This window comes from Talpa europaea (genome assembly GCF_964194135.1).
Source record: "Talpa europaea genome assembly, chromosome: 13".
NCBI lineage: Eukaryota > Metazoa > Chordata > Mammalia > Eulipotyphla > Talpidae > Talpa > Talpa europaea.
Window position 1 is genome coordinate 52,092,325 of NC_140080.1, and position 27,322 is coordinate 52,119,646.

The window sequence follows — 27,322 nt, forward strand, 5'->3', positions numbered from 1 at the left end:
CTCTGGAGATGACAAGAGAATAAAACATACACCTTTACTATGTTAACCAGGTGTGGCTTACCTAAAAGTACCCTATTTAGATATAATCAGTGTAGGACACAGTGATTCACCCACTTTAGACTCATATCCTCTCTGCACCACTCCCCACATGCCCCCACAATTTTCAGTAAGCATGGATGAGGGGGGCTTCAACGCTTTGGATTCACAGAAACCCAATATCCCTGAAATTCATGAAAGGCTGTTTCTCCTTGTTTCCAATTTCCCCGGGCAAGTTCGGTTCCAAGGGAAACGTGCCCCCCGGCCCGCCTCACCTTCCCAGCCAGCTCAGCTCCCACCTGCCACCCAGAGATCCACGGGCCGGATGCTGCCGGGTGCCCCCATGTGTCCGCGGCAGGAAGCCCCACGAGTTCCTGGTTCCCGGGGGCTTGCGGCTTCAGCCAGGGCTGCGGGCGACAGGTGCGGCTGCTCTCCGAGAGAAGCAAGTGAGCCAGGGGTAGGAAGCCAGTCTTAGCCAAACCGCTCTGCACAGTGCTAACTCCGTGCTGCCAGGATGCCGCAGATGAGACATAATTAGGAGAAAGGAAGCCTGGGGGTTGCTTCCTTCCAGAACATGTTTGTGGGCAGAGCTTCTCCCGTGCTGAAGCACCTGGCTGGGCGGGCCCAGAAGAGGCGGATGGAACCATTTCGAATCCCACCCTCCCCATTTCTTCTCCCAGAATATCCTGAAATGGTTTGCCACATCTGTTTTCAGCCTACTAAAAACCTTTCTAAATTGGGTTCCTTTTCATATCTTCTTAACTGCTTGGACTTGTGTCAAGTTATTATTCAGCTGGAAAAAAAGGAAGGAAGAAGAGAAATACATGTTTCTTTCTGGATGCAGACTGTGGACTGTGTTGGAGAGTCTGGGGCATGAGTTGCCTCCGGCCTCCAGGGTCTGCATACTGAGATGTGAAAACTACTTACTGGTTTTGGGGTGCCTATTCTGGCCCTGGAACAATAGAACCAGATACTCCTCTCCTTTGATCTTGTGCCAGGCAAAGCTGCCACCTGCAGCCCACCACTATGTGCAGTGCTTCTAGGGGAGGCTATGGCTTCCTTGCCTCTGGATCATCTACTCCCAATCTAGAGAGCAGGACTCTGATGGGGCTCCTCTAATAACCTCCAGGTGCAGGTTCCAGTCAGCCATCAATCAGGCACCCACCCCTGAGCACCGCTATCTGCTCAACGAAACAGGAAGGTGCACAGTGGGTACCATGTGTGGTCCCTGCCTCCAGTGGGAGATTGTTGGCTTTAACATGCACACACGAGACACAACAGAAAGCAGAATTACTCTGCACTTTCTAACTGCCTAAAAACAATTCTTCCAGGTGGGTCATTTTCAGATGGCAGCTAGATGATCCCTAAGAACCCCTCAGGGACTAGAACTGTAGCTCCCCAGCTTGCCCCTTACTGTTACCTTCAGGACATCTTGACACCTCTGGAGCAGTGGTTCTCAGAATCCCTGAAGGGTGTGTTAAAACAAGCTGCCCTTCCACCTGCCACAGAATTTCTGATTTAATGCATGTGAATTTGCGTGGCCTTAGATTTTGCATCAGACAAGCTCCCAGGTGACACTGCTGATCTGTTGGGCCAAAAAGTAGCAAGGATTTAGGTGACAGAACCTGACTGCATTCTGGTGAGCTCAAGTTTGATGTGAGTTTGGCAAAATCATTCAAATTGTTCATCTGTGAAAAGGGGATTGTAGGGTAAGGAAAAATATCAGGCTTTTCTGCCCTCTGCCATTAGGATAGATGATGGATCCTTGGGGTCCTGAATGCATGCCCGATGGCGGGCACCTGGAATAGGGTGCGGACATAGGTAGATGGGATTCACCTGGGCTGAGACTGGGCTTTTAAGGGCGGCGTCACGGGGACGCCAGCAGAAGCCGAAAGAGAAGCCGAGAAAGAAGTAGCATAAGCCCAGAGAGAAGGCCGGAGAGCCCAGAGTGAAGACTTGCTGGGGGCTGGGAGGCCTGCCAGCCTCCCGGCCCCCCAGCACCCCTGCCTGCTGTGTACCTGGTAATCCCAATAAAAGACCTGCAAAAAACCACTGAGGACTCTGACTCCTCCTTCACCCAGTCTGCTGGATCCTAGAAAACCTGCTCAGTGGCCATTTCTGACCTTACAGGGATGCTTTTTGTTTCTACCTGTTCTGCAACCACCCCAGACCGGGTAGGTTCATCATCAGTTCAGGCAGCTTGAAAGAGAACCTTGGAGCCCTTGGCACCATCCCCACAGGTTAGGGGAAACAAGTCAGCAGGGAGACAGCAACTTGGGACCCCTTGCAAATCCCTGTACACTCTTTCTTCTCTCATAGGCGTTCTCTGATGCTCTCCACCGCTCTCTACTGCACTCTGCCACATGGCTCTCTGCTGCCCACCTCCTGTACTCTGCTGCCGTGCTCCATTCTCTGTGATGCTGCCCTTATATATCTCTTGGCTCAGGTGTGCCCACACCATGCTCCAGGTGCCACCATCAGGCATGTGTGTAAGACCACAGGTGTCCATCATAGATGCTAATGGTGGGAGGGTAGAAAAAACCTGATCACTTCCACTTGCCCTACACTATTTTAGAGGGTTCTAAGATTGTCAGGGGTTGGTAATTTCTCCGCATGTTAGAATCACTAAGGGGGTGTCTTAACTTCTAAAGTCCAGGGCACACTCTAGGCCAATTAAATCATAATTTCTGGTAATTTTGTGATCTGGACTGTAGGTGACACAAGGATTCAGGCCTTTAAGAGCCTGGAGAGGTTGTAGGGCAAGTGAAAAATTATCAGGCTTTTCCACCCCCCCTCCCCCGCCATTAGCATTGATGATGGATCCCTGTGGTCCTACATGCATGCCTGATGACAGACACCTGGAATGGGGTGTGGGCATGCATAGGTGGGTGCACCTGGGATGAGACTGGGCTTATAAGGGCGGCGTCACAGGGGTGCCAGCAGAACGAGTGAGAGCAACAGAACGAGAGTAGCAGAATAGAAGAACGAGAAACCCAGGGAGCCCAGAAAGAGTGAGGACTTGTGGGGGGCTGGGAGGCCTGCCAGCCTCTTGGTTCCCTGGCCCCCCTGCCTTGTAAAAAGTGCTCAATAAAAGCCTGAAAAGCCACTGAGGGCTCCAGGGCTCTCCTGTACCTGTCTGCCCGGATCATAGAGAAGCTGCTCTGTGCCTTCCTGCTGCTACAGAGGTGAAACAGGCTTTTCTAGGGAAGGGAGAGGGAAAAATAGACAACTGCATATGGCTTCTGCTGGGGAAAACAGGTTACAACAAAGGGAAACTTCAGTTTCTCTTTTGCTCCTCCTCCTCCTGTAAAACTGAGCTGATTTGAGAGAGCTGCCTGCAGGTCCATTCTCCCACAAATGTGGTTTGATTAACTCCCAACAGTAATTAGGAAACGGGTCTGTGATTTGCAGGGAGGAGATTCATATCAAATAGAGCTGTGAGGAATCACAGACAGGCAGTTTCCAAACACTCATTTTCAAGATCATTACAGCTGCCATGCAAGCCTCTCATGCTTGAATTTCGCTGCTTTGCATCGCTGCCTTTTCACAACTGTGGCCTCACTTAGCAGCTTAGGGAGGGCAAGTGATGGGCCTGAAAGAAGAGTCAGCACAGGCCAGGGCCAGTCTGACCCTCTTCATTCCTTCCATTTCCTTGTGTCCTCAAATGAAGAGACAAAAGGCAGGCCTGGGGGTGGGGGCGCCTGAGTTGCTCCAGGCACCAAGTGGAGTGCTGGAGAGGGCCAGGCTGCAGGCCAGGCTCACACACAGGGCTCTCGGAGGGTCTGCAGCTAGAGGTGCTTCATGTTTTCTGTGGTCTTGCAGGAGTGGTTTTAGGAACAGATCCCATCTAGGAAGGCTTGATATGACTTTAGCTACCTTACTTTTGTGTGTGTGGGGGGGGGGGGGGGCTGGTAAGAGACAGTAGGTATTGGGGTGGAGTAGCAGGAAGAGCAGAAGAGGGCTCTGAAAGCATTTTTGTTCCTGATCACAAGCTGCCACATTCTGCTGGTGCCACCTGTTTCACCCACTCTCCCGGCTGGCAGGAAGGAGCCTGGACAGGACTTGAAGGTCTGTTTCTGGGCACTATGCATGGGTCCAAGATCCATTTTGCTAAAAACCCATGATTAAGAAGGATTAAGGAACTGAATGTTACCTCTTCAATTCTAGGCATCATAGTGTGATTTAATAATAATGCAATTGTGAAAAGGCAGGAGGGAGGAAAAAGAAAAAGTTGTTCTAAGTTTTGATTTGTCAAAGGAGTTTCAAAAAAAACAAAGAGCTCTTTTTTTTCCTCAAAAAAAAAAAAAAATCCAAAGAGAGTGACCACAGTTCTATTAATAGTTGTGTTGGGGCCTGCTGAGTATAGCTTTGATGAAGATATTGGATAGCAAAATCACTCTACGAAGCACAGTTACCAAAAAGAGCCCCAGCCAAGAGCATCTGCCCGTGAGGTTTCCAAGAGCACAGACTTATTGTATCCAAAATAACTTTCTTTACAGCACTCATGGAAAAAAAACATTCACTCATTTAAATATCCTGAAAATACCATTGCTTTGTTCTCAGTGGGATGAAGATGGACCTGTATTTGTGGGGTTTTTTTCTTCCAACTCATGATGGTGTAGGCAGTGACATACCCTCTTATCCTCAGTTTTCTTATGCATAAGATTGGATAATAACATTGATTTCTTAGAGTGGTTAAGATGATGAAGTGAGACTATATGTAGGCTTTGCCCAAGTACCCGCTCTCCAGTTTCTCCTTTCTAGAGCTGCTTGTTTGGGTCCTGAGCTCTCCTTTGTGTGATATTCTTGAAGCCTGTTGCAAAGCTGCCATTAAGCCAAGAGCTTCTGGAGGTCTGGGTAGTTTGCATCTGGGAAAAATCACTTCACAGCATGAAGTGAAAGTTCCCCCCCACAGGGCATCTGGATTTATCTTCTATCAGGTTTCCCAATTGCGTTCATTAATTGCTAATGTGTGGATGTACAACAGCTATAAATATGCACAAGGTCACATTCACATCTGTAACATTTGTTTTTATCAGGTACAGAAATGCAGGTCTGATGACCTCTGTGGTATATTTTAAGCATCTTTGTACAGACCAAATGAAACATCTGCCTTTTTGCTTTTCTCTCTTATCCTCACCAGCTACTCAATTAGATGGAAAGCAGCAACACTTTCAAGAAACATATTTATCCCGATCTTCCTGTTCCTCACTTTATTCAATAGATTTGGTTTTGACTCTTCAGTCATTCCCAAAACTTATGTTTTCTTGAGAAAGGGTGGAGATTTATCAGCATTGAGGACAATAAAAAGTGTGTCACACACTCTAAAGATTATTCTGAAAGAGTTTCAGAAATCTTTTCAGCAATGACATTATTGGAATACATGTGTCCTGAGATATATTGGAGGGGACATTTCTTAGAGTGATGTCTGATATATCTTTGAAAAACAGAATCCATATTTTCTCATTGGTGGTCTTCACACATTGACGTGTGAAGGGAAACAATTTACATCTATACAGACCTTTTCAGTTTGTAAGATTTTATATCTGTTGACCTTGTGTGAGTTCTGGCTAGACCATATGGATGTTACAATCATTTCTAAAATTATCTGATTATAAGTCACCTCACATGAATTTTGTGGGGGGGACATAGTTTTATACCCATTTTGCAAATACCTAATGTAAAGCCGGGAGAAGTTAAGAAACAGGCTTGGTAGACCTAAGGAGTCAATATTTTGGCTTCAGTGTGGGAACTCAGAGTGATGGTATCTAGGCCATCCTCCCTGCCATTCAACAGTGACAAGCAGGGCCTAATCAGGCAGTACTGGGCTACAGAGAGGAATGAGCTATGGTTCTGAAGCTCCTGAAGAAGCAGATGTGTAAATAATAAACTTAACTCAGTGCAGAATGAGAGTCAGTAGTCAAGACACATTTCAGGAGCCATACTGACTGGTTCAAAGCTTAACCCCATTAATTAGCTGTGTGACCTTGGGTACATTATTTAACTTCTCTGTGGCTCCATTTTTTCTATATGCAGAGTAGGGATAATAATAGTTACGATGAAGATTAAATTATTATTTTTTAAATCTCTTGGCAAATGTACATGTTTGCTAAAATTTAATAATAAAGGAAAAGTGCTACTAGAAGTCAGGGAATAAAACATAAATGCTAAAGGAATAGTTTCAAAGCTTCACAGGGAAGACAGCTTTAGGCGAGAGGAGAAAGTTGAAGGGAGGATTCTGGGAGTCAGTAGAATCAGTATTGAGGAAGTTGGCAGAGGGCATCTCCAAGTAGCCTGAGTGGTCCCGAGTCCCTGGTGGTAGAGGCCTGGAAGGATGGGGTCCTCGCAACAGGAGTAGGAAATGGTCACTACTTCATGATCTCCTGTTTCTGACAATGTCCTGGCTGAACTTTGGTGTTAGGTTTTCAGACAACAGCAATGGGGCTGACACAGAAATAAGTATGCAAGAAGAGGGGGAAAATACAGGAAATGGATTTTTACAGGACCCAGCATTTTCAAAGGGTGCTAGTCCCTTTGTGTGATGGCTTATAATCATTGTGATCACTTTGGTTTTCTCTACAGTCAAGTCAGCTGCCCTACTGGGTGGGTGGCTAAGTGCAGAGTTCAAAAGGGATGTTGGGAGAGAGTGAGCCAGGGGCAGCTGATCACCAGGTACACAAGTCAGGGGTCTCCATCACCAGCGGAGACAGTGGCCTGTCGCCTGCAGAAGTAAGATGCGGTGTTCACCATAATGGTTATAGCTCAGGGTTCCCAGAGCAGGCGAACGTCTGTGTCTTCCAGGTTCCCAAGACATGACTTGTCTGGCTTACTCACAGACCTGGAGATATCCTTGAAAACACTATAATAAAATCATTCCCTGGATTATTTGGCCTCTTTGGTCCTCTTCTCCTGGGAAACTCCCAGTGTTTACTCATATATTACCTCAGCCAGATAACCCTGGCATGTTGGGGAAGGAAAGCAAGGTGTCAGGAGATGAAGTTAGCAGCTTTGGAAAGTACAGAAGGGAAAGAAAAATTCTGCATTTAAGAAGTGGCAAAATTTACTGTTATTTGACACATTATTCAAGGACAGGAAATATGTGTAGTGTGCAAAGTGGGGGAAAAACCTAATTTTCAACTGTGCATGTGAGCAGAACAGAGGAGGAGGGCTATGGCAGCTGCGGGACCATCCCATATGTGTCAGATGGCGCTGCCAAGAAACTCCAGGTGTACGCGCTTGAGCAGGTACAAACGTGACCAGCTATGCTATAAAAACTCTCAGGCTGTGATGCATTTGTCTCTGGCACACCTGTCTATCTGCTGCACATTTAGGCCCCTTGCTCTCTGAAGCACTTTACTGACATTAAGGCAGGTGACCGCCCACATGTGCCCCAAGGACAATGGCAGACGAAGTTAGCGGGGACAGAGTGAGACGACAGAGGGAGACAACAGAGGATCCAAGGCCAGGGTGTAGAACAGTGAACACACAGGAAGCCCAGATATGGGTGAAAACAAACATTTTCCTGGGGTAGGTAACTGTGGCCACGCCATGGGTGTGCAGGAGGCAAGCACGGTGCTTGACATCAGTGGCTGCTGCAGGAATAAGGAGGGAAGGGAGCACAGTGGACTGTGGTGTGGAGGATGGGTCCCCCATGGCGGTGATACCTGATGGAGAGAATCTTAATGCCACCACAACTACAAGAAAACAAAATAAGTAAAATAAACAGGTAAAAAATGTTCTAAGCAACAGTTTATAGATAACTGATTAGGCATGACCTAGTGAATGGACTCCACTACATTGTGTTCTCTCAAATGTAAAAAAAAAACCTGAGCCACATCATTTTGTGTATCACTATAGAAAAAATATGCAGCTAAAATATCACATTAAAAAAAATAAAGAAAATGGGCGCCCTGCACCAGCCAGTTCCTTGGGTTCTGCAGGAGAATGTTAAAGAGCTGATCTGCACGCAGCTCCCAGTACCTGGCGAGCCAGGAGACAGTGTTCTGAGGAGCACTTGCTGTTCAGGCTGCCAATTTGCTTTGATCCCGCAATATCCTGCCACTGTCGCAATATTAAAGATGGCTGATACGAAAGTGTCAGATGACTCACAGCATATAAAGAACTGTCTCTGAAGCCTAATTTATAATTCATCCCTAACTGAGTAAAAGTGATTGCTGTTTTTTATTTTAAAGGGGCATAATGGATCCATCTGAAATGCCAAGAACTTAACACAAAAGGGTTAATTAGGTAGGCCAAATGTAGATATATTTCTGTCATCTCTAACAGCTTCAGTGAACTTTACTCATGCTCATAATAACCATATTATATACACATGCTTGACTTTAGGGTTCAGTGTGCTCTTTCAGTGTGGAAGACACCCAGGGAAGGAGAGAAGTCAGAAATTCCCCTTGCAGGAAATGTTAGTTTTCACTACCTGATGTGTTCCTTTGTTCCTCTTCAAAATCATGCACTGAATGCTTTCTGATATTTCCTATGTGTCCAGCCTTTGGGGCTTCACAGATGAAATAATTTAGGCTGTGTTCACAGAGGCCTGTGGTCTGGCAGGAAGGGCAAAGTGGTAGTGGGACATGTTCCTCTATAATTGGAGTAAATGTCTTGAGTAGGAATCCTGTCTTCTGTTTTTCTGGCCTTCATCTGAGGCAGGTTGAGAAGCCACCTGATACCTGCATGTTAACTAGTCATTCGCAGCCAGGGAGACCCACAAAAAAGAGGAACAGAGACTCCAAGGGGGTAGGAGAGAAACAGGATGTGTGAGAAACAGATATGAGATTGATTCTATCTTCCCCACAGAAAATTCATTAATTCACAGCGACGATTCACACGGAATTCAGAAAAAAATGAGACAGCGATCGTCACTTAGGACAAATAGCAGCTGGCTATTCCCAACAAGGCAAAGGATATTTCTGAAACTTAGGTAAGCACGTGTGAGCAAAGAAGTGTGTGTGTGTGTGTGTGTGTGTGTGTGCGCGCACATGTGTTCTCTTTGGGAAGAACCTTTTACCAGGTTCAGGGAATTTGGAAATTATGAGAGATCTGTCACCAGGGATATTCAAATCAAAACCACAATGAGATACTACCTCACACCTGTGAGAATGGCCCATATCAAAAAAACAAGTGCTGGCAGGGGTATGTAGAAAAAGGGGCCATCATAAACTGTTGGTGGCAATGTAGACTTCTCTAGTCTCTGGAAAACAGTATGGAGATTTCTTAAGCTGTTGAAAAAGTAGAGAAATCCCTATTTTGTAGGGTTATCTAAATAGGAATACCTATTTAAAAAATAGGTAGTCATCTGAAGAATGTACAAACAATGACTTAAAGAGATATGCCCCACTCCTACATACATGCAACATTATTACAATAGCCAAGGATGAAAACACCCTAAGTGCCCAACAACCAACAACAGATGAGCAGATAAAGATGTGGGTATATATAGACAATGGAATACTACTCAGCCATAAAAAGATGAAATATTACCATTTATCATAGCATGGACAGAACTGGAAGGAACCATGCTAAGTGAAATAAGTCAGAAGGAAAAAGGCACATACCAGATAATTTCACTCACATGTGGAATAAAAATGAGCAAAGCAAAGGAACAGACCAAAACAAACTCATGAAATCTGACTGCAGAGGCTACCAGAAGGTAGATTATGGTGGAAGATTTGGGGACTTTGGTGGTGGGTATGGTGTGATTTCATGCATTTGTAGAAGTCTAAACCTATAGCCCTAAAACAAAGCATATTGTAATAAATGTTACATCATCAAAATAAACAAATAAATAAATAAATGTTACACCTAAAACAAAGAGATCCAGTCTGGTTACCATATATACAAATGTGAGGGAAGGAGACCTATTGGAATAAATTTTACAGAAACTGGCGTTAGCATAGCAGATATGACATTTTATATAAGAACCCTGAGTATTTTTTTAATTAATGAAGTACCATTGTTTTACATCTTTGCTAATTTTGAAAAGATTTATTTATGCATAGAAGAGCTGGGGTACAGGCCAGAGGTTCAGGGGTGTGAGAGGATTCACCAGAGACAGAGTGGGGAAGAGAACAGGTGGATCTACTGAAATACACTGCTGAGGGAAGCACCAGGCAAGACACGAGAGGTCTGCTGGCCACATGGGTCACCTCTCTGGCCGGGGATTGAACTCGTGCTGTAGTAGCTGCACTGCTTCATAGTGCTGTGCTTATCCCCTTGTGCCACCAGGGAGGCCCCTTTGTTAATTTTTTGACAGTACAGTATTTTTCTCCTAGGTGTAGTCACTATAGGTCTCCCACCACCAAAGTCCATTTTGCTCCCCTCCCCACTCTCAGTGCTCCCTCTCCCTCTCTCGATGCCTTAGATGTAAGATCAGCATTCAAGGGCTGGTTTTACTGTCTTTGTCTGACCCTATTTTCAGTTTTTCAATTCCACATATAAATGATACCATCCAGTATTTATCTTTCACCTTCTGGCTTATTTCACTTAGCATAATCAAGAACCCTCAATACTTTAAGTTTAAAATGTGGCACTTAACATTTAATTTTAAATACTTAATAAACCCTCACTAGAATTGTAGAATAAAATTATTCAGTTTTCTTCTTGATTTATTCTGAAAGTATTTGTTTTCTTTAGCCTCACATTTTTCAAAATCACCACTCAATTTAGTAGTCAATGAAGTGTTTCCTAGTTAAATGAGTTTTACAACTCTATCTGTTTTTGCATTTCCTTTATACCAGTTTACCTTTCAATTAAATAGATTTTTCTATCCAAATTGGAGTGATGGACATTATGCAACAATGATGATTTTCTGGGGGGTAAAATAACTATTTCTGTGCGTATGAGGATCTTCTTCTATATAGAACATGGTGAAGTGTGTGGCTATCTTTATTAAATGACTGCAAGGGCTCGCATTAAGAGAGCAGGCTGGTTCTCCCAGGGGTCTTCCCCAAGGACACTTGTCCTGCTTCACACAGGAGGCAGATGTGGTTCTGCCCATCACTCATAAAAGCAGCAGAGTGCTTGGAAGTTAAGATGGCTTGATTTTGCCAGTTGATAAGCCAGTGGATTGCTTGAGACCATTCTGGGAACTTTTAATAAGAATATAGTATCTCAAAATCATAGTTTACTGTAGTCACATTAGTTCATTTTCAAAGGACTATAAGTTATACATAGAGTGTGCATCTTTCATGGTCTGCATAAATTAAATACAGATAGACTATGGACAGAATTAACCTCACTGGTACCTCATCACTCAGTGCAACATTCCATTCTACAGTGTCTACAAAATTCATGTGCAGAAGAAATAGGAGCGGCTGGCTCTCTCCTAAGAAAGCAATACATGTCTTTTTACTGAAAAAGCCCCCTTTAAAAAAATCCTGACTTTGTACTCTTCTTTTACTGCTGATATTCGGAGCAGAAACAGAAAGTGCCAGGAAGGTCTGGAGGCCACCTGGATTAAAGCAGATCTGGGTTGCAGATGCATCTGTATTCACAAGGACCCTGAGTCAAAATGTAAGCAACAGACAGAAAACATTCTTCACAAATAAACATGGAATTTCAGAATTCATTCTGCTGATTTCCCTTAATTTCAGGCATGTGTAAACTAAGGCTCACAGGCAAGAATGGCTTGGTTTACAGTTCACATAAACACCCACAACACTCTGATGGTGCATCACCTACTGGGTGTCATGGCATCCAAGCACTGGCTCTTGGGGCTGCCCACTGTGTCTTGCCTGTATCTCCCCCTATTATCTTCTCCCGAAGAATGGGGCAGGCCAACTTCTACATCACACCTGCCTTTTCACCTGTGTTCTTGCAGCTTCTTTAGAATAGCCTCTTCCCAATTTCTTCAAGGCTTTTAGTCCATGGCCTTATCCCTCTCTTCCCTGGGACAGCTGATGCTATCAGGAAAAAGTCTGTTACATTTTAGTTACATGTATCAAACTGCAGCCTCACCTATCTGTTTCCAGGCTCAAAGGAAAAGATGAGCCATAGGAGGCCTGCACTCTGATCCCTTCTCTCCTGCCTCCTTGCGAACACACTCCCTCTGCTGCTCATTTCCCACTCTTTCAGTCTCTCCCTGACTCCTGACCCTCTCCTTGACACCTACAATTTTCAAAGATCTTCCACCTTTAAAATATCCTTTGATTGTAAATGCTTCTCTGTCTACAATCATACTTCCCCTTCTTCCCTCCTGAGCTAAGCCTCAGACAAGTTTTAACTCTGTGTCCACGTTCTCATTTTCTGCTCTGGCCTTGAACTGGCAGTCTGCTTTCAGGCCTCAACACGTGTAGTGAACGAATGTTGTCTGTGGTCACTCAACATCCATTTTATCCATTCATCCTTCCTAACCCATACTTGACCGGCTTTTTGGTAATTTCTTCTGACCTGGGGGAAGTTTGTCAATTAGTGGCCCAGAACAGCAAGGGATGATCATCTGATCCACCTGGGGGAGTCAGAGTCTGTTGGAATTTGTTGCTGCTCATGCTGTCAGCACCAGCACGCTGACCAGACCATGGGGCTGTGAGGCTCCTCCCCTCATTGGTCCTCTGGCATTGGAACTCTCCTTCCTGTCTGTTTACAAGTCTTATTCTTCACATCATTCTGAGCGCTTAATATTCTTCCAATAAATTTCCCTTCAGCTTCAATTAGCCAGAGTTGATTTCCGTTACATGCAATCAAAGAACTTGGGGAGGTCATCCCACAGCAACTACCCAGGCAAAGGGTTACCAGAGCCATAGCCCTCATTCAATCCAATGGCTCTTGTCCTGCCTTTAGATCACTCTCTCTTTGCAGTGTTTCCACTATGTCCACTTCTCCCTGTCTCCCCAACTCACTCCTTCAGGGGCCCTCCTGGTCAGACTTCCCCACATGCATATCCAGCTCTTGGTGACAGAGCCTGTTCTCTCCACAGTCTTCCTCTCTTGATGTTCATATAGAACACAGCTGCAGTTTTCCTTAGAGTTCTGTGGTTGCCTCGCCTGGCGCATCCCTGCTTACCTTCTTTGCTGATGAAATCATATTTTTCTTTTGTCCACACTCAGCCTGGTGTAGTACTTTCTCTGGGAAGCATTTATTGACAAACCCCTCTAACCTCAACTCCCAGCCTAATGAACTACCATAAGGTTCTGTGCAATGTGTAGCATAGAATTTAATCACCTTATTTGGTTCCCATTTTTGTGGACAGGGACTCATCTTGGCAGCCCCAGCCTCCTGTGTCCACACCTATTGACTAGTATATAGGATATACTAGTAAGCTAAAGGACTCCACACATTAAAAGCTAAAACTTTTATCATTATGAACCTACAATCCCATTTCTGGGATTATGAACCTACAATCCCATCTATCATATCAAAAAATACAAAACCATCAATGCTTAAACCCTCTATGTTCCACAATGTTCATAGCAGCCTTATTTACAATAGCTAAGACATGGAAGCAGCCTAAATATCCATCAACAGAAAATTGGATCAAGAAGTTGTGGCATATCCATACTACAGAATACTATTCTGCCACAAGGAAAGTTTAAATGCAGCCATTTTCAACAAAATAGAGAGAGTATGAGGGAATTATGTGTAATAAAGCAAGTTAGAATGATGAAGACAAATATTGGGCATTAAAATAGCAGATGATTCCATAAAGTAAAATATTTACAAAAATGAGTGGACATCAGGGGCCTCCCTGCTGGCGCAAGGGGTTAAGCTCCGCACTATAAAGTAATCAGCAGCCTCTGCAGCATGAGTTCGATCCCTGGCTAGCCAGGGAGCAACCCACATGGTGCAGCAGACTTCTCCTGGCTCACCTGCTGCTCCCCTCAGCATTGTACTTCGGTCAATCTGCCTGTTCTGTTCCCCACCCACTCTGTCTCTGGTGAATCCTCTCACCAACCCCCTCACCCCAACCCTGTACCTCTGGCTTACACCCCAGTTCTTGTATGCATAAACAAATAAATCTTTAAAAAATGAGTGTACATCAGCAAACTTTATGAGGGCTCTAAAGTGAAGAAGGAGGGACAGGGAAAGGGATAAGGGACAAAAGGGTGGCGGAAATGTAGAAACTTGAAAAAATAACTTGAGGGATGTGAAGAATTACTTTCTTTATGCCGAGTATGATTGACTTTTTTTTTTAAAGAAAGAAATCTAAGAAAAATAAACAAATGTAAGGAATTCCCTCCTATCTTATATTTCATTTTCTTCTGTCCCTTCCTCCCTTTCTTTTCTTGTACTTTCATTCTCTGATTCCACTTCCATTTTATTTTCAGACTCCCAATTCTATACTTGTCTCCATCTTTCTACATGTGCACACACAAGAACACGGCAAACACGGGCCTCTTTATTCATTATCATGCTCTGTTTACCTGAGAGCTGTTGCTCCATCTCTCTCCTTTGATTCACTTCTCAAGAACAAACTACTACTGTCTTTACCACAGGTCTAGCCATTATTCCTCTGCTACCAGGCTCTTGGCTCATCACACCTCTGAAACCTGGTATATACTTATGCAGCTGACAGGAGGGCACTGTGGGGTTGTGCAGAGAGCAAGGGCTTTGGAACAAGATACACCAAGACTGAATGAAATTCCAGCTCCACGCTCTGGGCCAAATTATTTAACCTCACTGAAGCTTCATTTCTTAAATTTGAAAGTGAAAACAGGCATTTCATAGGTGATAACTAAGAGAAATAGAACTTGTGCATCATTTAGCAGAATGTGTGGCACAGAGCAGGTGCTTGATGCATTTCTGTTAGTCCCTCCCAGGTCCCATGTACCTGCCTTTCTATCACTTTTGATTCACTGTTAACCATCTCCTGGTTTAAACTCTGTCCTCCACTTTCATGATTCTGGGTCTCCTAGTCCTTGCCCTGTTTCTGTTGTTCTAGTCAGACTCCATCCCTAGCTCCTCTTCTCTCTGCTCACTAGATGGATATTCTCTAGCGCTGTCTTCGGTCCTTTTCTTTTCTGCCTCTGTTTTTCTCCCAAGTAGCTGTGCTGCAGTGTGGTCATCTCCCAATGTTACAGAGGGCCCCCTTTACCCATAAGGGGTACGCTCCAAGACCCCCAGTGAATGCATGGAGCTGTGGAGAGTATCAGACCTATATCTGCTATTTTCCCCTGTAAATACATATTATGATAAAGTTTAATTTTTCAAGTAGGAATAATAAGAGATTAATAACAGTAACTCATAATAAAATAGATTATAACAATATAAAGTAATTTGCTTATGGAAATGAGCCAGATGGAGAAAGATAAACATTGTGTGACTTCTTTCATATGTGGTATATAGAGAAAACAAACAGATGAACTTTTGGCATTTAAGACTAAATAGTGTTTACCAGAAGGGCCGGGGGGAGAAGGTGGACAAGTTGGGACAAAAGGGACAATTGTATAATGAAGAGCCGAGCTGGACTAGCAGTGGAGGACTGAATGTAGTATATACACATGTCGATTCTCAATGATGAACACCCAAAACACATACTGTCAAAATGCACTGTCACCTCAATAAAAATTATAAATGTGCTCTCCCTTTCTGAGAATGCTATATAGCGCATAGTATTTTCAGAGAGCAATGGCAAACCACACCTCAGATAAGGTGGGGATTACTGTATACTTTTTGGTTTGCCCATCTGTCTACTCCTTAGATTGTGTCACATCTTTTCATTTTGCTAATCACAGTCCAGCCGACAGGCCAGCATATAGTAGTGCTCAGTGAATGAGTAAGAACCTCACATTTGTAGTTATTTCTGTCTTCAGCTCACGTAGCTCTTCTAAAGCCCTACATGGTTGTTCAATTAATCTCGCAAACTCAGCATGTCCAAAATGAATCATGTTGCCATTTTCTTAAGCCTGCTTTTATTGGGGGTGGAGGGGTGCTCATTCTTGATTAAAAAACAACCATTACATTAATGGAAGTCACGTGGCAGAAACCTGGGTTGAAATTCAAGTTCTTCTTTTTTCTTACCACCCTCCCCAAATAACATCCAGTGATGTGTCTCCCATAAGTAAATTCTCATGCACAGTCCCTACTTATGTCCACACCATCTCCCACCCAGAGTCCTGCTCTAAACTAACTTGTCCCCATACCCTACCATAACCTTCCTAAACCTTTCTTTAGTGGCCACCAGAATTGTCTTTCAACATCACTAATTAGAACACATGTTACAACAGCTCAATATCTTCCATCACAACAATTAAACATACTTTGCCATCCTGCGTCCTCCTTAGTCTGCTCTCAGAAGGGCATTTTATTATTTTTTTTTCTTTTTTAAAGATTTATTTATTTATGCATACAAGAACTGGGGTACAGACCAGAGGTGTGGGAGGGTGAGAGGAATTCACCAGAGACAGAGCTGGGAGCAGAACAGGCAGATGGACTGAAACACACTGCTGAGGGGAGCAGTGGGCGAGACAGGAGAGGTCTGCCATGCCAGGTGGGTATCTCCAGGGCCGGCTAGAATTGAAACCGCGCTGCAGAGGCTGCAGATAGCTTCACAGTGCTGCACTAAACTGCCTGCGCCACCAGGGAAGCCCCAGAAGGGCATTTTAGACCCCACTGACAAGCTGGGGTTGTTTTCCAGCTTCAGGTTCGCTGCATTTCCCACGTCAGTTTTCGTAACACAGCCCTGCCAGGTCAACCCCTTTTTCCAGGTTTGCTACTTACTTCCCTTTGTCTGTGTTTTCCCTAATGTGCCTATTGTTTCATTCTTGTCACTTAAAATCCTTACTGCTATTAATGCCTCCTCACCACATTCTCCCGGAAGCCCCCCTGGATTTGCAAGGCAGCCCTAGTCCCCGCCAGTTCCCGCTCTAGCGCTGACACAGTTCTGACACAGGCATTATAGTTGATTGCTTACATGTGTTTCTCTGCTACCATATTTTATGTTCTTTGAAGAAAAATGAATTATTAATATCTTTGTCTTTGTTAGTGCTACGGACACAGTAAGTGAACCATTTAAATGTGCTAAAAAAGGATCAGAAAGTCTGTTTTTGGACTATTTTGTGAACAAGACAAGTCAGGCTCTTTGGTTGATTTTCTAACTTTTTAGAGGGGAAGTGAAATCTTTGAAAAGAGAATACGTCAAAGATTCAGCGGGGCAGTTTGGGAGTCGCCTTTCCTGGAAGAACTGGATGGGGCTCAGAGGGGTCTGCTCAAGGTCCCTCCCTTGTTGCTGAGGGCTCAGTACCAGCTGGTGCCCTGCTGGCAGGATGGGGCTACAGCACAGACTTCTACATTCTCTCCTACTTTTGTGTTAACATTATGGAGGATTTGATCAGCTACATTAATATAATAGCTGAGAGGGTTGATGGTAGATAGAAATGGAGAGGAATGTTTGTGGAACATATATAAATTAATCAAAGGCTAAGATGCTAATTACACAAGAAACAAATACCAATCTGAAATACTCAGTTCATTTAAAAAGATCTGTGAATGGTAACAGCGAGAGCTGCAGAGAGAAAAATTTCAGCAGTGTCTATGAAAATAATTTGCCTTTTCCTTTTCATGTATGAGTCTGATGTCTTGGAAAAATTCAAGGGATTTTGAAAAAGTAATAGTAGTATTAGCAGTAGTAGTATTTTGTTCTGTTAGGTAGTACCTATTTTTTTCTTATTATTAAGCAATATCTCAACATTTTATGAAAAGGCAATTCTAACTCTAATCTTCTTAATCTTCTAACGTCTTCCATTAGTCCTGGTCCTGGTGACTTTTTCAGGAAAGCGGATGTCCTTGTTTACATGACAGGAACCTTAGAAGCTTAATATAACTTCCTTGCATGTGGATTAGAAAGTTACTTCTGCTATCTAGTGTTCATCTGAAATTGTTTTCTTTCAGTGCTCTTTTATTGACAAAGGTTGTAAATGGAATTTTAGGTCAATCTCTTGGGGGTAAATAAACACCTTTAAAGCATCTGCTTAGGTGCTTCTGTCCCATCCTCTGTATCCAGAGAGGTTACCCGCTCTGGTCTCTACCTCTCTTAGCTCCAGAACACTTCATCACCCGTTATCAGAACTGTCCAGAGCACCTCAACAATAATTTCCCTAAATGACTATGAGACCTCATTTGGATTTTTAATAAACAGTCGCATTCTAATGAGCTCGTCATAAAACTTACTAAATATGTTTCGAAATCATTAGCTTAAATTACCGGTGCAAAAACCTCCTTTGGGAGTCCTGCAGATTTGATTATAAGACTTTTGGCAGATGGATTAGTATACCAACACAACAGAATTTCTGAATCTACTCACAAACAGTGTAAATGGGAATGCCTGGGAAACGGGCGAATGGATGGGAAGCTGAAGGTCCCCCAGGCGGGTTCATTAAGGAGGACAAACAATCACAACACATCCCAGCGCAATTTAAATGCCAGGTGTGCAGCCGCTGGCAGGTGCCAGGCAAACCGGCAAGGGTCTCTTCCCAAAACACAAGGGCCGAAAGGGGAGGCATGGTGGTGACAAGGAAGTCTCAGATAATGATAGGTCCTGGCAGATGTACCGGGAACCCCGGTGGAGGGAAGTGCAGCATCCCGTCTTCTGCACCAGGTGCTACGACAGAGAAGGCCTCTCAGTGGCTCCAACACGGGCAATTATGGCCGCCTAATGCAGAGTGCTGCAGGGCAAAAGTCGGGGAAATCAGGTTCCCAGCTCTGGCTTAATGAATAGGCAGAAAGAGTGTGTAAACAAACTGGCATCCACCTTGCTCATGCCTAATTCATGAAGGACACGACACATGCAGTCAACATGTTAAGTAGGTAGTTGTTGCCCTTCAAAACCACGTCGTTCCCATATCTTAGCTTGTTTGTTGTTGCTGTTTTTAAGCATGGAACACCGGAACTCAACGGAAAAATGTTGCTCAACAAATGTTGCAGCATTAACAATGGGAAATGCCTGGAATAAGCACCAACCCCACACCCCCCACCTCCCTGAGGCAATGTGACCTAGTGTCAAAACCCCTAAATCAAACCCGACATTTCAAGGACAGATGCCATTAACTTCACACTAGTGGAAGACAGCCATCCAAGCGCTGGTGGGGAGGAGGGGAGGGCTCTCCCCAGCTTGCCACATCCACAAACCTGGTAAGGATTTGAAGGATTTTTACAACAAGCTTACCAGACCTAAAATGATTAAGTCTTTGGGCTGACATTCATGGGTAGATCTGAAACTTAGTCACCCTCTCCCCTTCAGCTGCATAAGGACAGCTGGGATTCCCTTGCTTATTTGTTAGGAAGAATCGTTTCCATCATAAAAATCAAGAGACCACCCTGCATTGAGTCCCATTGCCTGATGGAAGGAACAGTGACTGCCATTACAAGGCCTTTTTTTTTTTTTTAGATTTATTTTTATTTATGCAAGAGCTGGGGTACAAGCCAGAGTCGTAGGAGGGTGAGAGACAGAGCCGGGAGCAGAACAGGCAAACTGACCAAAATACACTGCTGAGGGAAGCAGCGGGCGAGGCTGGAGAGGTCTGCCTCGCCATGTGGGATTCTCCCTGGCCGGGATCAAATGAGTGCTGTGGAGGCTGTGGCCAGCTTCACAGCACTGAGCTCAACCCGCTGCGCCACTGGGGAGGCCCCTATAAGGCCTTTTTATTTTCCCAAATTCAGGTAACTTGAAATGAAACTTGGCTTCTTGCAAAATGTGCCATAACCAAGAGACTGTGATAGTGCATTCTTTTTTTTTCTGTAGTAATTGTAAAGAACAATTTCCGCCTGCGCTTTCAGTCAAAGACTATGCTATCATCATCGTTCCTTGAGTACAAGGGCTTATATATGCAAATAGCGTGCCTCTGAAGCTGAGATCAGATACTCTGGAATTGCAGCTCAGCCTTTATTTTTAAAAATCCAGGAATTGTTATTTTTAACAATTTTCTACTTTCCAAAATAATTAATCTTAAGATTATTTTAAATGAGCTCTGAAGCAAATATTCAACAGTTTAGGTGGTGAATGACTTTCTTGGCACACAGCTTTCTGAAGGTCAGATGCTGCAAGAGTGGCCTCCGGGTCCCCCTTCTCTCCACATTGGGAACATGTAGGCAGTAGACAAATAGTTGTGAAATGAATAATGATTTGGAATTGAGCCTACATTTCAGGGGCAGAAACCCAATGGCCAGAAAGAAACTCAAGGACTAGAAACAGATGAAATATTTAGCATAATTATATCATAGGTAACAGCATATGCTAATTGCTTTCTGATGCTAAGTGGAAAGACTTTTCACTCATTCATTTCACTTGAGTGTCAGGCACCATGCAGGAGGGAGAGAACAAAGTGTCTCTTCCTCCAAGGAGCTTGCTTTCTAGTGGATTTGAATTCCCTCCAAATACCCCCCCCCAGTAGTTATTACTGCTTTCATAGCAAAATGGGTGGGGAGAAAAGGTGATTAATGCACATGCAGGTCTTAGGCTTGTTATTTATCGAGTGCTCAGGATGGAATGGAGACTTTTGTACCCACCCGACAAGTAGAAACTCACTAAATCTTTACAAGAGCACTGTGATGCAGGTGCTACTGCACACCACTTCCCAGGTTGATGATGGAGAGGCCCCGTGACCTGGTCCAGGCTGGTCACCGGGCCACCACCTGCTGCCACCTAGGCCTGGGGCACTTACTCTTTCCCCCAGCAGAGAGGGGATTGAAGAACAAAAATAATTTCTATACTTTTAACAAATAAAATACCTTGTGTTTATATTTTACAAGTATCTCTCTTGTCACTTACACCCTTTGTCATATAGAAAATTTGACATTTTATTTTATTTTATTTTTTTATTTATACAAGAACCAGGGTACAGGCCAGTGTGCGGGAGGGTGAGAGGATTCACCAGAGACAGAGCTGGGAACAGGCAGACTGACAAAATACACTGCTGAGGGGAGAAGTGGGCGCGACAGGAGAGGTCTGCTGCACCATGTGGGACCCTCACCGGCCAGCCAGGATCGAACCAGCACTGCTGAGGCTGGGAACAGCTTCACAGCGCAGTGATCAACTGCCTGCGCCATGAGGGGAGACCGAAAATTTTACATTTTAAAAAAGTCAAATTTTCCCTCCCATCATTTTCTTCACATATTGAGCTTCTGGAATCTTTGAAATATTCTTAAAAGAAAGAGAAAGGTCATCCATATTTTCTTCTAAAATTTTAAAGCTTTATTTGTTATATTTTGGTCTTTATCTGGTATTCATTTTTGGGTGTTTTATGAAGACTTTTTCTTGGTCTACATGGATAACAAATTGTGCCAGTGTAACTGATTGAAAAATTCATGCTTTTTCTACCACTGCATATTTTCCTACTTCTGTCTACAGTCAGTATCTGCGCTATCTGTTTTGATCTGTTGGTTTATCTCTTCTCAATTTGTGGTACTGATAATTTTCCTTCTTCCTAAGACCTTGTCATTTTTGATATCAAGGTTATATCAGCATCTGAAAATAAAATGTCTTTTATATCTTCTCTTAGGAATAATTTTTGCAAGATCTAAACTATCCATTTCTTCAATATTTACTAGAACTAGTACTGTAAGTACTGTGTGGATCTGGTGCTTTTACATTTGTCAATTCTTAACCATAATTAACTTTTAAAATAATTACTTTTGGGCCTTCTGGTGGCCCAAGGGGTTAAGACGCAACCTATGAAGCTATCTGCAGCCACTGTAGCATGAGTTCGAGCTCCGACCAGGGAGCTAACCATATGGTGCAGCAGACCTCTCCTGTCTCGCCCGCTGCTCCCCTCAGCAGTGTATTTCGTCAGTCTGCCTGTTCTGTTCCCCACTCTGTCTCTGGTGAATCCTCTCACCCCCCACATCTCTGGCCTGTGCCGCAGTTCTTGTATGCATTAATAAATAAAATCTTTAACAAAACAAACAAAAAAAATTACTGTTTACTCAGAATTTGTTTCTTTTGAGACAGTTTTGGAATATCATATTTGTTAAGAAAACATCTAATCTATCTAAAATTTAAAATTTATTATTATTGATATAATCTCTTATTATAAAAAAGCTCTATCCTACTTCTAATATTGGTTATTTGTGGTTTTCCTTTACCTCTGCTTACCAGATGTTTGTCTATTTCATTAGTCTTTTTGTAAAACCGATTTGATTCTGTTGATGTTTATTTTTGTTCCTTTGATTTTATATAATTTTCTGCTGTTATACTTATTAATTCCCTTTGGTTTTACTCTGTTCATCTATTTTCTTAAATTAGATGCCTTGTTAGTCTGTCTTTTCTATACATGATGCTTTAGGATTCCCAGTTCTATTTTCTGATTTATATTCGGGTGTTTTACTTTGACCCATGAGTTAGTAGTTGTGCTTTCTCACACAGATCCTAAGTGGAGACAGATTTGCTTCCTTGTCATTTCCCTGTGCTCAGGGCTGGCTGGTTTTCCTCTACTTCTTTTGTTTCTTTCCATTTTCCCTTTTTTCCTGAGTGCCTACCCTCTAAAATTTCAAAATTAGGGCCTCCCCAGTGGCGCAGCGGTTGAGCGCTGGGTTGCGAAGCTACCCGCAGCCTCTCCAGCGCTGGTTCGATCCCTGGCCACCAGCGAGGGTCCCACATGGCGAACAGACCTCTCCTGCCGCCCGCTGCTCCCCTCAGCAGTGTGCTTCTTCAGTCTGCCTGCTCTGCTCCCCGTTCTGGCTCTGGTGAATTCTCTCACCCTCCCACGCTTCTCACTGTACCCATTGCTTGTATAAATAAATAAATCTTCAAAAAAATAAAGTTTCAAAATTATTTGCATTTTTTAAAATTTTCCTTCCTTGTTTTATTAATCTATAACTGAGGTACAGCACTGTGTAAGTTTAAGGTGCACAGCATAATGACTCAACTTACACATATTGGGAAATGACTACCACAGCAAATTTACTTAATATCCATTATCTTATACAGGTGCAAAAAAAAAAGAAGTGAAGTGTTGTTTTTCTTATGATGAAAACTTTTAGGATTGACTCTCTTAATGTTCCAATACACAATTGAGCTGTGCTAACTAGAGTCATCATATTATACATTACAACCCTCGTATTTACTTACCTTATAACTGGAAGTGTGTACCTTTTTACTACCTTCATGTAATTAATTACCCCTTCCTCCATGGTTTTGATTTTATGTGACAGCCTCAGTTCAAATTCTTAGCAATGCACAGGTTCAAGATGTTATCTCCTATTCTTGGTAGGCTTTAAGACCCAAGATCCAAGATTGTGAAGATTGAGCCCTCAACTCTCACCCATACTGACACATTCCAGCCTACCCAGCTCCAAAGGGCTGCTGCAGGATGTCCTCTTTCTTTCTAAGTCCTCATTTTATTTTTGGTCTCTAGTAGTTTACTTTCTTGAGAGTTAAAATAATTAAATTTTTTTAAAGATTTATTTATTTCATACAAGAATCGAGGTACAGACCAGATGCACGGGAGGGTGAGAGGATTCACCAGAGACAGAGCGGAGAGCAGAAGGGGCAGACTGACTGAAATACACAGCTGAGGGGAGCAGCAGGCGAGACAGGAGAGGTCTGCCCCACCACGTGGGACCCTCGCCGGTTGGCCGGGATCGAACTGTTGCTGCAGAGGCTGCGGACAGCTTCACAGCGCAGCACTCAACTGCCTGTGCCACCAGGGGAGGCCCTAAACTAAATAATTTTTAACATATATATTTATATACATTTGAGATATACACAGGCAAATTAAAAACATGTATTTTATTTAGAATTTCTGGATGTTTGCAGGAGGAAGTAATAGCTTTTCAAAGCTTCTCTCTAAAACATCCTTGTGTGATTCCTTTCTCAGGAATTGGTTTGGATGAAGTTTGCTAGGAAGAAACTTGACTGGTCTTTGGAATTAAGCTGTCTTCACTAAGATGTGGTCCAGCTTAAAGTGTGTTTCACAGAGGTCTTCAGAAGCACCAAGGCTGATTTGCCATTTTTGCTAGGATTTTAAATGTTTCCCGTTCTTAGTGTCTCTTTTATTTTTTGTTTGCAATTCCTGATACATTCAGAGAATCATTTTTAAAACAGTTTACTGAGCTGTGTGCAGGTTCCTCAAAACACTAGAAATTGACTGCCATACAACCCCTCCTATGAGTCTACCCCCAAAACCCCAATACACTGCAACCCTATATTTATTGCAGCACTATTTACAATAGCCAAGATATGGAAACAACCCAAATGCCCCCCAAAAGGTTACTGGATCAAGAAGATGTGGTATATATACACAATGGAATACTACTCAGCCATCAAAAAAGATAAACTCGTGCTATTTGCAGCAACATGGATGGAGTTGACAGGACTATGCTAGGTGAAATAAGTCAGAAGGATAAAGATAAATAACAGGTGGCTTCACCTATATGTTGAATATAGAGAAAGCAAACAAAGTCAGACAAAGATAAACCTTGAAAGCTGATCATAGATATGAGGCATGTAATTTCCAGTATTTGTTGTTCTTACTTGCTTTACTACACATAATTCCCTTGGATTCTTGTCATTTTGCTATACATGGCTACATTTCATCTTTCCCTATGGCTGAATAGTATTCCACAGTATAGATACACCACATCTTCCTGATCCAACTGTCTGGTGATGCACATTTAGGCTGCTTCCATATCCTTTCTAAATAATGCTGCTATGAACATTGTAGAAAATATAGATTTTTGCATTGATAGCTTTATGTTATTTTTTTATAGATGCCAAGCATGGGAATGCTGGGTCAAATGGCATTTTCATTTTTAGTTTTTTAAGATTAAAAAAAAAAAGATCACTTTGAAGAGACTCTCCTTTCTCCATCATGTAATCTTGGCTCCTCTGTCATAAATTAACTGTCCATATAGTGTATGTTTATTTCTGGTCTCTCAGTTTTCTTCCATTGATCTGTGCATCTATATTTTATTTTATTTTTTTAAGATTTATTTATTTATTTATACAAGCACTGGTTACAGTCAGAAGCACGGGAGGGTGAGAGAATTCACCAGAGCCAGAGCGGGGAGCAGAACAGGCAGACTGATTAAACACACTACTGAGGGGAGCAGTGGGTGCGGCAGGAGAGGTCTGTTGCGCCATATGGGACCCTCTCCAGTGGCCGGGAATTGAACCGGCACTGCAGAGGCTACGGGCAGCTTCGCAGCCCAGCGTTCAATAGCTGCGCCACCAGGGGAGGCCCTGTGCATCTATATTTTGATACCATACTGTTTTTATTAGTATAGCCTTGCAGTTTTGAAGTCTAGGATTGTGATACTGCTGTGTATCTTTTTCATTAGGATTGCTTTGTTTTCAGAATCTTTAGTGGTTTCATATAAATTTCAGTAACTTTTGTGTTCTTTGAAGAATGATATTGAAATTTTGATATGGATTGCACTGAATCTGTATATTGTATAAGCATTTTTTTTTGCAGCCAATCTACTAGATCTCTATTCATCTTGCATGACTGAACTTTTATACCTATTGAAATCAACTCTCCACTTCCCCCTTCTCGTAGACCCTGTCAACCACTATTGTATTCTCTACTTTAATGAATTTGATTCTTTGAGATTTCATTTAAGTGAAATTGTAACAGGGTGGTCCCCAGGAAAGGGGGAGGTTCCCTGCCCCACCCAAGGGAGGGTGGAGCTGAGCAGGAAGAGGAGAAGCTGCAGAAGAGACTGAGGAAGGAAGCAGGATGGAGCCAGAAGGAGACCTGGAGGAGGCGCATGGAGCCTAGAGACACGTGAAGAAACTGCGCTTGTCTTTTGGTTGTGGACGGGGTGACACAGATGTGGGTGAGACCCATGGGGAGGTGACAATGGCAGCTTTTATCTTGATGTTGATTTTGCTCTTTTCCTTCCGGGCTTGTCTGCTTGTTTCTGACCCTTTGCTGTGGGTCCCCACTGGAAGATGCTTTAGACTTGTGGCAGGCTTTGGGGCCTTGCTCTGGGCCAATCCCATATGGATGGACTTTTACCCACAAGGGGACGGGTAACTTTGGGGGCTTTATTTAGAAACAAGACTCTTTGCCTTTCCTGTATTGTTTCCTAGTTTTATTAAAGTTCCTTCCCATTAAAGTCTCATGTTTTGTGTTGATGCGGCGGATGGCAGAACCCATTTAGAATAGGCAGGTTTGCGGGGTTTGGGCTGCCCCTCTCCCTGTCCTATAACAAAATCAAGCTGCATTTGTACTTTTGTGATTGGCTTACTTCATTAGCATAATGTCTCCACATTCATCCATGTTGTAAATTTCAGGAATTCATTCTTCACTTGCTTTATTATCTATCTATCTATCAATCTATCTATCTATCTATCTATCTATTTATTTGAGGTTGACCGAGAATTTTAAGAGCCAACTCCTTTATGACTTCTGCCCCAGTATTTCAATACTAGGCTAAAAGCCAGGTTGCCTTTGTTGAGGGTAAATCTCACAATACCAACTTTTTGAAGAAATAATGGTTCCTGCTTTTGAGTTGAGCAGAACCATGGACTTGAACTTACTATAAAAAAAAAAAAAAAGGCAATCACAACCTGTCTATTTTCTCATTTTAAAATTTCTTTTTGTAGATAATCCTATAGCATACCACTGCCAAGATTATAACTGCTTAGGAGATTCCTGGTTAAATAAAGATAGCATTCATTAACAGCTAATGCAGATAAAATAATGTAAAACCCTAGGGGCAGATCATGATCTCTATTTGGCAGGTTAGAAAAATGAGGCACAGGAAAGTAAAATCTAAGCAAGAGATGATGCTGTAATTCTAATCTAAGGGTGAATCCAGTGCTGCACACTGTTTTTAGAGTCAATTTCCCTGAGTTAGGGAATACAGTATGTCTAGCACAGCACCCATTGAGTTTTGACACCCAACAACTAGCATTCATGCTTAGAGGTGTTTTTGTGTGCGCAATATAGCCAGATAACAACTGCTTTTAAATCTTGAGTGCCTTTCCTGTCTGTTGCTATCGCAACAAATGAAAGCAATTCAGGCTATGTTTACTGATAATTTATAAGCAAGTGATAGGAGAAGCTGTAGTAGTTAATGTTTTCTGGAGTACACAAAATACTTCAAAATCTTCCTCTTGCCTGCCTTCCAACTAAATGAGGAACAAATGGCCATTTAAGTGGATAGCTGACTTACCCTCCCCACTTCCACGAGGTTGGTCACCATTATTATGCTTGCAGTGTTTTCATGCCACACCATCCTCCAGAAATCATAAATGGTCTCTTGCATTGGTCCTGCAGAAAAACAGAACAAGGATTTTTTTCTCCTTTGTACATTTGTAAGTAGAAAATTTCTAGGGTTAGCAAATAAATCCATTAATTTCCACATGCATTTTCCTCACTTTCGTATATGGACAGCT

At 43.0% G+C, this 27,322-nt stretch overlaps 1 protein-coding gene across 5 annotated transcripts in view; it reads right to left on the reverse strand.

Moving 5' to 3' along the window:
• The window catches only part of PTPRM (protein tyrosine phosphatase receptor type M), a gene marked incomplete at its 3' end in the record, with an annotated part of 796,072 nt that overhangs the window by 34,652 nt on the left and 734,098 nt on the right, over positions 1–27,322 (reverse strand). For all 5 annotated transcript variants that reach the window (XM_084252855.1, XM_084252854.1, XM_084252853.1 and 2 more), the window contains one exon: positions 27,100–27,197. In XM_084252855.1, coding sequence (XP_084108981.1) covers positions 27,100–27,197 — 98 coding nt within the window. The remainder of the gene's footprint in view (positions 1–27,099; positions 27,198–27,322) is intronic.